Genomic DNA, 12,865 nt, shown 5'->3' with positions numbered 1-12,865 from the left:
GAGCAGAATTTTTTATCATCCCAGGGAAAACATAGGAAAGGTTGATCAATGAATGTATCCAATAGCAATTAGGAACAGAATAACTGCATCGTTATGACTGGTAAAACATTGGAATTCATAATTCTTTCAGCCTGAAAGTTGATGACAATCCAACGCAGTAAGATACCTTTCCCCTAGAGTGCGCAGCATAGCAGCCAGCAGCTTCATTTCTGTTTGAGACAGCTCTCTCTCACCCAGTTGTGCCCGGGTCACTTCAGTATTGCTGTCTCCATGCCGCTGAACCCGCTCATGGATGAAACTGTACATAGAGATAGATAGATTGTAACTAGTACTGTGTTGTTGCACAGGTCAATAAGGAGCAGCCTGACTGTATAAATACTTACTCCTTTAGCACAGTAGTTCCCTCTTCCAGTGTCTGATCTTTACCATTCCCTGAAAGACAAAGATGTTTATAAGATGTCAGTTCACGTCATGCTAACCCTGAAGCAGACGTTCAACAACCAGGTGGATCGCAATTACAGCAAACAAAGTCAGAGCAGAATGTGTTAATTAGCCTAAATTAGATCACATTGTGGCTAGATAACGTTAGTTAGCTAAACTAACGTTACCAAGCTCGAGAAACTGACTGACGGCGACATCTTGAAGGTGAAATGCTGTAACGTTACTCTGCTGATGTTTCGGTTTTATTCAGACATGATAGCTAAATAGACCTTTTTCACAAATGGCAAGTACTTCAGATAGATCCATTCTCACCATTGCCAGCAATGTTAGGAAGACAACTGTGATATCCTATATTGTGTTTCAACACAGCGTATAACACAATGCAGGTGTTGTCATTGGCATATCTATCTGTTTCTGTTGTCAGACGACTGCACCGCTTAAAAAAGTGATTGCTGTCAAGCTGTCACGAAGAAACAAATACAAAATGCTAATGTATTGCTAACGTCCGCTCAGCTAATGTTAGAGTTAGCAGCAAGCAAACAAGCTATAATCACAAAGCAAAATTTACTGGTTCAAGTGTCAGATTATTTATGTCTACAATAGGCCTACTGCTCGCACCTGATTCACCTCGTCCCGTTGGCGACGCCATCTTGTTGTCTGTTTGGATACTTCTTCCGTATAGTCATGTGACTATACGGCATACAACAGCAGGCTCGTTTGAGATGACTACCTGCACGCCTGGAAAATACACGAGAGTAGCCGAGTGCAGTCAGGCGAGGAACCAACAAGCCGAACACTCCCGACTGCACACTCAACTGCTCTTTTTCTTCATCTTCTTCAGTTTTGTTTAACGGCGGTTGATAAACAATTTAAAAGGTGATACCGCCCCCCACACTCACTGTGCTCTAACGACCCAGACCTTCACGTTACTTATTTTTATTTTAATATAGGCATTACAGGTGGCATTTGTGGAAAATATTACATAGCGTTCTAATAAAATAATATACTGCTCAGGGAGTGACATCTTGGAATAGATATAAAAACTTAAGTTTTTAATTTCACTGTGGGTGTGTGATACAACTGTGATGAACCAATGAGCGCTCAGCTCGAGGCGTTTCCCATCATCCTCGGAGTTGTGCAGTCGGTGGGTTTAATATTATGGAATGAATACTGTCTCCTTGGTATAACGCAGAGAAAGTTAGAATCACAAACTGTTGTGGCTTTGTTTTGCAATTACCCTTCGTTTACATGCAGTGCTAGTTAATTTGAGTAAGTGTGTTCCCAGCCTTAGCTGACTCAGTGTTTTTATTGGGTTAAATTAAAATCAATCACAGCTTCATGTCTCTTTGATGTCAATTGGGAATTTTCTAAAAGAAAGAGGAAAGGAAATTTCATAGTTCATGTAAGAGAGTTTGCAAGAAGATTAGGAGTTGGTAGGATATGTGATTGATTAATTTTGGTTAACTATGCCTTTTTGGTTGAAGAACCCAATATTGATAAGGCAGTAGTGGAACGGCTGCAGAAGAAAGATACCAGTATTTGAAATATATATATGGATAAATATATAAACAACATGAGGGCTACAGATCTTTACTGATGGATCAAAGGATCTAAATAGTAGAAAGGCAGGGTTTGGGTATAGTAGAAAGGCAGGTATGTGGGGCTTCAAATTCAAGGCTTATGGATTTCTGATGGAGTATCAGTCTTTGCAACATAATTATTGGCAATTATATGGGCTTCATGGTGGATAGTTTGGTTGGTTTGTTAAACCTAACAAAGCTATTATTAGTTGTGATTCAGCTGCTGCCTTGTTGGCTTTGAAGTGGGGCATCAAGGGCTCGCCTTGATTCTACTGTGTTTATACAGTAGAAAAACTGTTAAATGTTAGTCATCCTGTTCATTAGTTAGTTTACAATCCCAAGGATGACTTTGAACATGATTCTCTGTAATCACATTGTTAAGTCCTCTGTAGTAATGTAATCTGATTATTTTCAGTTAGTTGTGGTTTACTGTCTCCCAAACCCATTATATGAAGTAAGATTGAATTTGCCGTTCATAGACTATAAATTCAGTAATCTATGAATACTTCAACTGTTTGTGAGCAAAATCCCCAAATCAAAATCATGCTCATGTTTCTGAATACAAGAATCACCTGTTTTTCAGCTTCATCTGATGTTTTTCAGCTAATAACTGATGTAATGACATTACTGTAAACCTGTTAAATATAATCCTCATTCATTAACTGTGATAATGCAGATTTGATAATAAGTCTTAAAAATGTTTTATTTCCATATTACAAAATACAATGTCAAGAAAAAGGTTTTAAGGGAGACTGGAAACAAATTTTAGCTTTACAAATGTGAAAAGTAGAGAATATCAAAGTGATTTCATAGTAAAAACAAACCCCAAGGCACTGACATACAAGAAAAATGTATAAAAAGCATTTTGTTGTGTAGGTAAGATTGTAGTTTGAATAACTCACTTAAAAATACAGTACTTTGAACATATGCCTAGAGTGAGGTAAGCATCTGTGAGCGATGCTAAGTGCTTTTCGTGTCTGCAGTGCAACATGTCTTTTAAAGATCCCATGAAATGTAATTCAGAGCTCAGTTGTGTGACTCCGATTCAAAAAGATTACATATATACATACATACAGTACATAGACCTCTGCGAGTTGGTGGGAGCGCACATAAAGTTGGTGACCATGCAGGTAAAAAGCCCAATGGCAGCAACTCATTAAATTGTGTGTGAGATGGGAATTAAAAAAAAATAAATAAATAAAAAAACATAAGCAAGCAGTGATGAAACATGATTGTAGTCAAGTGCATTTTATCGCCACATTTACTGTATCTTTCTGATGTGCCTTTTTTGAATCATGCTAATTACTTTGTACGCACAATACTTTGGAAACAAGTCCCTAGTGTGGTGAACACTCAGACACATAAAAAGCATACTCTAGCATACAGATACCATGATGAGACGGATGGAGAGAAAGGGAAACTGGAAAAAGAGAATCAAGCAAAAAGAAAAGTGCAATGAAAATAATTCACAGAAGAAACTCTGTAGTGCATCTCAACTCAGGGGTAAGTTGAAAAAATAGATTTATCAGTCCATATACCCTTCAACAATTCTGGCGGCAAAAAAGTATTCAGTGACTTGTTTGACATGAATGGCAGGTGCAAACTAAGAGTGGCTCTTCACGTCCAAATGCAAGTTCTGCAGTCCAACTCTGCCATAACTTGTCTCTTCTGTCCTCAGAATGTTGCTTCATGTTGTCCTCGTTTCGATCCCCATTTCCCTCCCTCGCAGCTCCTCCCATCTTCCTCCTGTCTGCTCTTCAATCCTCCTTAGTGACCAGAAAAGTGGTAAGAACACCAGCTAAGAAAACTCCCAATGTCTGCCAAGTGGAAGTGCCAAAGTGAGAACAAATTCTCTCCTAAAAATCATGAACATCAGACACAAATGTTAACAAGTGTCATCACAGCCGAGAGTGAAATCTTAAGGCCCCGTGTCCACCAAAGAGCGCTGGCGCTGTTTCTACATTATTTCCTATGGAAAAGTTGCGCTTTCAGCACTTATGACCCAAAACAAGTACCTCACCTCTCTTTAACACTCAGCCCCGTGAGCGCTGGACCTGTTCTCAAGTTGGAACTATTTCAACTTTGTCTGAAGCACACCACTCATCAATGTCACTTCAGAGTTCTACCAACCAGGGGCGGGACCAAGAGCCGGCATCCTGCCGTTTTGTAGCTAGTGTTAGCTAGGCTAACGTTTATCATAGCAACAACACCCAGAGACGTCTTCTCAGCTCCCTGCTCCAGCGCTCACCTGACGCTGCCAAAGCGCTCAGCACCAGCACTTCAAGCGCTCAAGAGGTCGCTTGGTGGACACGGCCCCTAACTGCTAATAGATTATGTGTTTGAAGTGTAGCCTGTCTTTCAGTTGTTTCTTACCCAGCCACCTTGCTCCCTGATCCAGTTCTCAATGGCAATTTGTATGAAACTTTCCCCTTTTGCATTGAGTTTCAAATCGTTTATCATCCTGGGGAAAACATAGGTAGATTGATTAATGTATCCTGTAGCAAACAGGAACAGAATAATTGCACAGGCATGAATGGTGGAACACTGGAATTCATAATTCTTTCGGCCTGAAAGTTGATGAAAATCCAACACAGTCAGATACCTTTGGAGCTCTTCATTTCCATCCAGCTCATTTCCAATAGCCTCCAGGCACTTGGCAAGCTTCTCGTGGTTTGGGTCACGCAGCTCTCCTCCACCCAGCTGTGCCCGGGTCACTACGGCATTGCTGTCCCCATGCCGACGAACCCGCTCAAAGATGAAACTGTACACAGGTGGAGACAGACATAGATATGTAGTAACTAATAATTACTGTATCTTTGCACGGGTCAATAAGGAGCGGGCCGACTGTATAAACACTTACTCCTTTAGCAAAGCATTTCCGTCTTCCAGTATCTGGTCTTTGCCATTCCCTGAAAAACAAAGGTTAAGATGTCAGTGTGCACATCATTCTAATTTTGATGGCTGACACAGATGTTCACGAACCACCTGGTAACAGTGATTAAAGTAAACAGCAGAAGTCAGCAGAATATTCACTCTGTATTAATTAGCTTCAGTTAGATAATGTTGTGGATAGAAAACAATAGTCAACTACAAAGCCGGGGAAACTGACTGATGACCTCTTCAAGGTAAAACCATATCATTAGAATTGATAGACCAAGCGTTCCTATTCAAATTTACAATCTTGAATAGTCATTTGGCTGGCACACTTACAATGGCGGCCATAGGATGATTGATAATGTTGTCAGGGAGATCGGTGCTGTTTTAGTGTATGAGACTCAAAAAGATGATGCGGTACCATGGCAACGGCATGTTTGGACGAGTGTCAGTTGTGAGGAACATTCTAACTTTCTGAGTCTCATGTTCTGTCCACACATGAAATAATGATAATTATGACAACATTATCAAACATGCTACGGAGGCCATATTAGCTGTACCAAAGGAAACTACCATGAGGAAGTATAATTTCCATCCATTCAAGTTGCGCTGACGTTAGTCTGCTGATATCTATGTTTCGGTTTTGTTCAGACATGTTAACTAAATCACAGCAGTATAGCTCTGCTGACTCGAGATCGGTTTTTACAGTCTGACGCTTACCTTGGATCTCCAGTCCTGCAGCAGCCACCGCTTTCTGCGGCCGCAAAAACGTCAGACTTTAAAAACCGATCTCGAGTCAGCAGGGCAATATTGTAGCTAGCCAACTGCGTTCAAGCCTATGTAAATAGAAAATGCTAATGTTTAGCAATCTTGCTAACGTCAGTTCATCAAAAGTTAATATTAACAAGCCGAGCAAACACGCTATAGCCACAAACAAGATGGTTCAACTGTTGGATTGTCTACGATACTGTTGATGTTTGTCACAATCAACGTCAACTTTATAGTATTGCTATTGCTGACACCAGACTCGCCTCCTCCTGTTGGAGATGCCATCTTTGCCTGTGTGGATACTGCTTCCGTAAAGTTATGTGACAGATTATTATTAGTCAATATGTAACTAATTAGGGGCCGGGCAGCTCCCGGTCCCTCTTGTATTTTTGCCAATGTTATTATTATTCTGCTTCTTCTTCTTCCTACAAGGAAATTTGCCTTCCCATGCATGAAAATAAACCAAACTTTGCACATAGGTCCAGTCCCATGCCAAACTTACTCAACTGGCTTTGGGGGTCAATAGTCCTGATGGTGGCGCTACAGCAACCGTCTAAAGTTTAAAACTTTGAAAATTCATAACAAATCAGTCGGACATGCTGCGGCTTTGCAACTTTCACCAAAATGTAGGCCCAAGTGAGCAGAGATGTTCAGATGCTTCGAGCTGCCAGGAATTATGAAGTGCATCACTCTGTTTTTTGCCTATCTCCTCCCACATTTTTTGCTCAATTGACACCAAACTTGCTACACTGCATCTTCAGACTGTCCTCCACAAACGATCCAGCCAGATTTTTGAATGATCAAAAATTGAGCCCAGTGCATCAAAATGTTTTACTGTAAACAGCTACTGCAAACAGCTACTGCAAATTCTCGCTAAATAAATCTCCAATGTTCATGAAAATAAATGACAAAAATGTCCAGTCATGGTAGATGAAGTGTGTAAAATTTCAGAATTTTATTTCAAAAACGGAACTTTTGACAGTATTTTGAATTCTGCCCTAATGTAAACTATTGCAGTCAATGGAAATAGAGCATCTTTAAACATCAGTTTTTGGCTTATTGAGCAATCAATCTTTGTTAAAATAACTTAGACATCTCTATGTTGTCTAGATGAAGTATGCAAATTCTCAGAAGTTTGTCTTGAATACTGAATATTTGACACTAGTTTGAATCTGCCTGTAAATGCATGGACAGCTGTTATCCTGCACCCTGGTGGTTGGCTAAGTTCTAGTGTGAAGCCACCTCTAGCTGTCCCACTTCTCAGGTAGCTCAACATGATCAAGATCTGCCATGTCCTCTCCTCACTCTCTCTCCCATGCCTTCCTGTCTCTTTCTCTCACTGTGTCTGTCCAATAAAGCATAAAATGCCAAAAATAAATCTTTCAAAAAAAAAGACTTGCCATTGCAGATGAAGATTGTGAGTTTGCGCCTCGGGTGCTTCAGAAAGAACATGTTTTCACACTTATGTCTACTCAGGCATTGTGCTGTGTGGATTAGAGACTCATGATTTCAAAGATACTTCAAGGTTTAATGATAGTTTTGGTCCAGACAGGTCTGCTGATGGACCCTCATGTATTTCTCATTTGTCTTCCTCCTCTTCCTATTTTTCCTCTTCTTCCTCCTTCTTCCTCTACCTCCTCAAAATGCCCGGCCCCGACTCACCGCTGCGCAAACACTACAAACTCGTCCACACTGCATCCAATCTTGGTGATTAGTTTAACATAATGGTTATTCATGGCTCAAGTCCCAAATAACCCCTATGTTAAAACTAAGTGGAATATTGCTGTCTGAGCGCCCTCAACAAACATTTCCAATACCAGCAGATCATTACAGATTTACACAAGTGAACACTCAGACATAAAAAACATACTATAGCATACGGAAACCATGATGAGACGGATGGAAAGAAAGGGAAACTGGAAGAGCAGAGACTCGAGCAAAAAGAAAAGTCAATGAAAATAATTCACAGAATAAACTCTGTAGTGCATTTCAACTCAGGGGTAAGCTGAGAGAAAAAAAAATATATTTATCAGTCCATATACCCTTTCTGGCGGCAAAAAAGTATTCAGTGACTTGTTTGACATGAATGGGAGGTGCAAACAAACAGTGGTTGTTTGCATCCAAATTCAACTTCTTCCAGTCCAACTCTTCCTCTTCCTCCTGTCTGCTCTTCAGCTCCTCTCAGTCACCAGAAAAGTGGTGAGAACACCAGCTGAGAAAATTCCCAACGTCTGCCAAGTGGAACTGCCGAAGTGAGAACGAATTCGCTCCTAAAAATCAGAAACGACAGACTGATGTTAACAACTGTCGTCACAGCCGAAAGTGAAATCTTAATTGCTAATAGATGATGTGATTAGACTGTAGCCTGTCTTTCAGTTGGTTTCTTACCCAGCCACCTTGCTCCCTGATCCAGTTGACATTTTGATTCACCACAGCCTGAAAACGGTGAGTGGGAGACGTGTCAGTTTTCGGGTCTATGTTATTCAATAATCAGCCGTATTGGGGGGACAAGTACAACGGGGCTGCTTCACTCACTTTGATGGCCAACCGACTGGCAAAGTAGAAGAGTGCGACCACCCTGCCCCAGTTGAATTTGCCATCAGAAAATATCTCAACGGCAACTTTCATGAAAACCTCCTTTGTTGGACTGAGTGCAGAATCGTTTATCATCCTGGGGAAAACATAGGTAGATTGATTAATGTATCCTGTAGCAAACAGGAACAGAATAATTGCACAGGCATGAATGGTGGAACACTGGAATTCATAATTTCTTTCGGCCTGAAAGTTGATGAAAATCCAACACAGTCAGATACCTTTGGAGCTCTTCATTTCCATCCAGCTCATTTCCAATGTTCTGCAGGCACATGGCAAGCTTCTTCTGGTTTGGGTCACGCAGCTCTCCTCCACCCAGCTGTGCCCGGGTCACTACGGCATTGCTGTCCCCATGCCGACGAACCCGCTCAAAGATGAAACTGTACACAGGTGGAGACAGACATAGATATGTAGTAACTACTAATTACTGTATCTTTGCACAGGTCTATAAGGGGCGAGCTAACTATATAAATACTTACTCCTTTAGCAAAGCAGTTCCCAGTATCTGATCTTTGCCATTCCCTGAAAGACAAAGGTTAAGATGTCAGTGTTCACATCATTTTAATCTTGATGGCTGACACAGAGGTTCACGAACCACCTGGTAACAGTGATTAAAGTAAACAAAGTCAGCAGAATATTCACTCTGTATTAATTAGCTTAAGTTAGATAACGTTGCGGTTAGAAAACAATAGTCAGCTACAAAGCCGGGGAAACTGACTGATGACCTCTTCAAGGTAAAACCATATCATTAGAATTGATAGACCAGTAATTCCTATTCAAATTTACAATCTTGAATAGTCATTTGGCTGGCACACTTACAATGGCGGCCATAGGATGATTGATAATGTTGTCAGGGATATCGGTGCTGTTTCAGTGTATGAGACTCAAAAAGATGATGCGGTACCATGGCAACGGCATGTTTGGACGAGTGTCAGTTGTGAGGAACATTCTAACTTTCTGAGTCTCATGTTCTGTCCACACATGAAATAATGATAATTATGACAACATTATCAAACATGCTACGGAGGCCATGTTAGCTGTACCAAAGGAAACTACCATGAGGAAGTATAATTTCCATCCATTCAAGTTGCGCTGACGTTAGTCTGCTGATATCTATGTTTCGGTTTTGTTCAGACATGTTAACTAAATCACAGCAGTATAGCTCTGCTGACTCGAGATCGGTTTTTACAGTCTGACGCTTACCTTGGATCTCCAGTCCTGCAGCAGCCACCGCCTTCTGCGGCCGCAAAAACGTTAGACTTTAAAAAACCGATCTCGAGTCAGCAGGGCAATATTGTAGCTAGCCAACTGCGTTCAAGCCTATGTAAATCGAAAATGCTAATGTTTAGCTATCTTGCTAACGTCAGTTCATCAAAAGTTAATATTAACAAGCCGAGCAAACACGCTATAGCCACAAACAAGATGGTTCAACTGTTGGATTGTCTACGATACTGTTGATGTTTGTCACAATCAATGTCAACTTTATAGTATTGCTATTGCTGACACCAGACTCACCTCCTCCTGTTGGAGATGCCATCTTTGCCTGTGTGGATACTGCTTCCGTAAAGTCATGTGACAGATTATTATTAGTCAATATGTAACTAATTAGGGGCCGGGCAGCTCCCGGTCCCTCTTGTATTTTTGCCAATGTTATTATTATTCTGCTTCTTCTTCTTCCTACAAGGAAATTTGCCTTCCCATGCATGAAAATAAACCAAACTTTGCACATAGGTCCAGTCCCATGCCAAACTTACTCAACTGGCTTTGGGGGTCAATAGTCCTGATGGTGGCGCTACAGCAACCGTCTAAAGTTTAAAACTTTGAAAATTCATAACAAATCAGTCGGACGTGCTGCGGCTTTGCAACTTTAACCAAAATGTAGGCCCAAGTGAGCAGAGATGTTCAGATGCTTCGAGCTGCCAGGAATTATGAAGTGCATCACTCTGTTTTTTGCCTATCTCCTCCCACATTTTTTTGCTCAATTGACACCAAACTTGCTACACTGCATCTTCAGACTGTCCTCCACAAACGATCCAGCCAGATTTTTGAATGATCAAAAATTGAGCCCAGTGCATCAAAATGTTTTACTGTAAACAGCTACTGCAAACAGCTACTGCAAATTCTCGCTAAATAAATCTCCAATGTTCATGAAAATAAATGACAAAAATGTCCAGTCATGGTAGATGAAGTGTGTAAAATTTCAGAATTTTATTTCAAAAACGGAACTTTTGACAGTATTTTGAATTCTGCCCTAATGTAAACTATTGCAGTCAATGGAAATAGAGCATCTTTAAACATCAGTTTTTGGCTTATTGAGCAATCAATCTTTGTTAAAATAACTTACAGACATCTCTATGTTGTCTAGATGAAGTATGCAAATTCTCAGAAGTTTGTCTTGAATACTGAATATTTGACACTAGTTTGAATCTGCCTGTAAATGCATGGACAGCTGTTATCCTGCACCCTGGTGGTTGGCTAAGTTCTAGTGTGAAGCCACCTCTAGCTGTCCCACTTCTCAGGTAGCTCAACATGATCAAGATCTGCCATTGCAGAGGTGCCCAGGTGGCTCACCAAGTAGAGCACATACCATAAGGCTCAGTCCTTCCCGCAGCGACCCGAGTTCAAATCCGGCCCATGGTCCTTTGCTGCATGTCCTCTCCTCACTCTCTCTCCCATGCCTTCCTGTCTCTTTCTCTCACTGTGTCTGTCCAATAAAGCATAAAATGCCAAAAATAAATCTTTCAAAAAAAAAGACTTGCCATTGCAGATGAAGATTGTGAGTTTGCGCCTCGGGTGCTTCAGAAAGAACATGTTTTCACACTTATGTCTACTCAGGCATTGTGCTGTGTGGATTAGAGACTCATGATTTCAAAGATACTTCAAGGTTTAATGATAGTTTTGGTCCAGACAGGTCTGCTGATGGACCCTCATGTATTTCTCATTTGTCTTCCTCCTCTTCCTATTTTTCCTCTTCTTCCTCCTTCTTCCTCTACCTCCTCAAAATGCCCGGCCCCGACTCACCGCTGCGCAAACACTACAAACTCGTCCACACTGCATCCAATCTTGGTGATTAGTTTATATAATGGTTTTCATGGCGGTCAAGTCCCAAATAACCCCTATGTTAAAACTAAGTGGAATATTGCTGTCTGAGCGCCCTCAACAAACATTTCCAATACCAGCAGATCATTACAGATTTACACAAGTGAACACTCAGACATAAAAAACATACTATAGCATACGGAAACCATGATGAGACGGATGGAAAGAAAGGGAAACTGGAAGAGCAGAGACTCGAGCAAAAAGAAAAGTCAATGAAAATAATTCACAGAATAAACTCTGTAGTGCATCTCAACTCAGGGGTAAGCTGAGAGAAAAAAAGATATTTATCAGTCCATATACCCTTTCTGGCGGCAAAAAAGTATTCAGTGACTTGTTTGACATGAATGGGAGGTGCAAACAAACAGTGGTTGTTTGCATCCAAATTCAAGTTCTTCCAGTCCAACTCTTCCTCTTCCTCCTGTCTGCTCTTCAGCTCCTCTCAGTCACCAGAAAAGTGGTGAGAACACCAGCTGAGAAAATTCCCAACGTCTGCCAAGTGGAACTGCCGAAGTGAGAACGAATTCGCTCCTAAAAATCAGAAACAACAGGACTGATGTTAACAACTGTCATCACAGCCACCAAGAGTTGAGTCTAAATTGATAACAGATCATGTGTTTGAACTGTATTTTTAAGCTGGCTCCTTACCCATCCACCTTGCTCTCTGATCCAGTTGATCACGTTTTCACGCAGGTAGTCCATAGTCCAAGCGATAATGGTTCTGATGATATCTGGAACTTGGGTCACCACAGCCTGAAAACGGTGAGTGGGAGACGTGTCAGTTTTCGGGTCTATGTTATTCAATAATCAGCCGTATTGGGGGGACAAGTACAACGGGGCTGCTTCACTCACTTTGATGGCCAACCGACTGGCAAAGTAGAAGAGTGCGACCACCCTGCCCCAGTTGAATTTGCCATCAGAAAATATCTCAACGGCAACTTTCATGAAAACCTCCTTTGTTGGACTGAGTGCAAGAATCGTTTATCATCCTGGGGAAAACATAGGTAGATTGATTAATGTATCCTGTAGCAAACAGGAACAGAATAATTGCACAGGCATGAATGGTGGAACACTGGAATTCATAATTCTTTCGCCTGAAAGTTGATGAAAATCCAACACAGTCAGATACCTTTGGAGCTCTTCATTTCCATCCAGCTCATTTCCAATGTTCTGCAGGCACATGGCAAGCTTCTTCTGGTTTGGGTCACGCAGCTCTCCTCCACCCAGCTGTGCCCGGGTCACTACGGCATTGCTGTCCCCATGCCGACGAACCCGCTCAAAGATGAAACTGTACACAGGTGGAGACAGACATAGATATGTAGTAACTACTAATTACTGTATCTTTGCACAGGTCTATAAGGGGCGAGCTAACTGTATAAATACTTACTCCTTTAGCAAAGCAGTTCCCAGTATCTGATCTTTGCCATTCCCTGAAAGACAAAGGTTAAGATGTCAGTGTTCACATCATTTTAATCTTGATGGCTGACACAGAGGTTCACGAACCACCTGGTAAC

At 41.3% G+C, this 12,865-nt stretch overlaps 3 protein-coding genes across 6 annotated transcripts; all 3 read right to left on the bottom strand.

The window, feature by feature from the left end:
• Positions 1–2,754: 2,754 nt before the first annotated feature.
• Positions 2,755–6,005, bottom strand: LOC139664811 (apoptosis regulator BAX-like). Of its 3 annotated transcripts, none has more exons than XM_071543780.1 (5): positions 5,927–6,005; positions 4,882–4,930; positions 4,624–4,782; positions 4,395–4,482; positions 2,755–3,877 (listed from the first exon to the last, which is right to left on the bottom strand). In XM_071543780.1, the coding sequence occupies exons 1-5, from the start codon at positions 5,946–5,948 to the stop codon at positions 3,779–3,781; spliced, it is 417 nt and encodes a 138-aa protein (XP_071399881.1). In that variant the 5' UTR covers positions 5,949–6,005; the 3' UTR covers positions 2,755–3,778. The 3 variants fall into 3 exon arrangements, with proteins under 3 accessions (XP_071399881.1, XP_071399883.1, XP_071399880.1); XM_071543782.1 differs by having other exon boundaries at positions 5,918–5,948; XM_071543779.1 differs by having other exon boundaries at positions 4,395–4,782.
• Positions 6,006–7,408: 1,403 nt separating this feature from the next.
• LOC139664813 (apoptosis regulator BAX-like) lies at positions 7,409–9,915 on the bottom strand. Of its 2 annotated transcripts, none has more exons than XM_071543785.1 (6): positions 9,762–9,915; positions 8,735–8,777; positions 8,477–8,635; positions 8,199–8,334; positions 8,052–8,099; positions 7,409–7,933 (listed from the first exon to the last, which is right to left on the bottom strand). In XM_071543785.1, exons 1-6 carry the CDS (start codon positions 9,790–9,792, stop codon positions 7,835–7,837), a joined length of 516 nt encoding a protein of 171 aa, XP_071399886.1. In that variant the 5' UTR covers positions 9,793–9,915; the 3' UTR covers positions 7,409–7,834. The 2 variants fall into 2 exon arrangements, with proteins under 2 accessions (XP_071399886.1, XP_071399885.1); XM_071543784.1 differs by having other exon boundaries at positions 9,771–9,914.
• A 534-nt stretch (positions 9,916–10,449) lies between these two features.
• LOC139664805 (apoptosis regulator BAX-like) lies at positions 10,450–12,836 on the bottom strand. Its single transcript, XM_071543763.1, is given in 6 exon segments — positions 10,450–11,882; positions 12,000–12,104; positions 12,204–12,323; positions 12,325–12,340; positions 12,481–12,639; positions 12,739–12,836. Coding segments are annotated over 5 exon segments (393 nt in total). The 5' UTR covers positions 12,534–12,639; positions 12,739–12,836; the 3' UTR covers positions 10,450–11,783.
• Between the last annotated feature and the right edge of the window lie 29 nt (positions 12,837–12,865).

Source organism: Centroberyx affinis, unplaced genomic scaffold, assembly GCF_046629955.1.
Source record: "Centroberyx affinis isolate AG114_WGS23_722 - 3 ecotype Tasmania unplaced genomic scaffold, CSIRO-AGI_Caff_v1 ptg004376l_1, whole genome shotgun sequence".
Classification (NCBI taxonomy): Eukaryota; Metazoa; Chordata; class Actinopteri; order Beryciformes; family Berycidae; genus Centroberyx; species Centroberyx affinis.
Note: the sequence above shows the minus strand (reverse complement) of the source record. Positions and strands in the feature narration are given on the sequence as shown.

Coding starts and splice junctions, on each gene's coding strand:
- LOC139664811 (XM_071543779.1), bottom strand. CDS start 5,948: ATGGCATCTCCAACAGGAGGAG. Junction 4,931..5,926: donor GGCATCTCCAACAGGAGGAG/GCGAGTCTGGTG, acceptor TTTGTTTTTCAG/GGAATGGCAAAGACCAGATA. Junction 4,783..4,881: donor GGAAATGCTTTGCTAAAGGA/GTAAGTGTTTAT, acceptor ACCTGTGTACAG/TTTCATCTTTGAGCGGGTTC.
- LOC139664813 (XM_071543785.1), bottom strand. CDS start 9,792: ATGGCATCTCCAACAGGAGGAGGTGAGTCTG. Junction 8,636..8,734: donor GGAACTGCTTTGCTAAAGGA/GTAAGTATTTAT, acceptor ACCTGTGTACAG/TTTCATCTTTGAGCGGGTTC. Junction 7,934..8,051: donor TCAGGGAGCAAGGTGGCTGG/GTAAGAAACCAA, acceptor TCTGATTTTTAG/GAGCGAATTCGTTCTCACTT.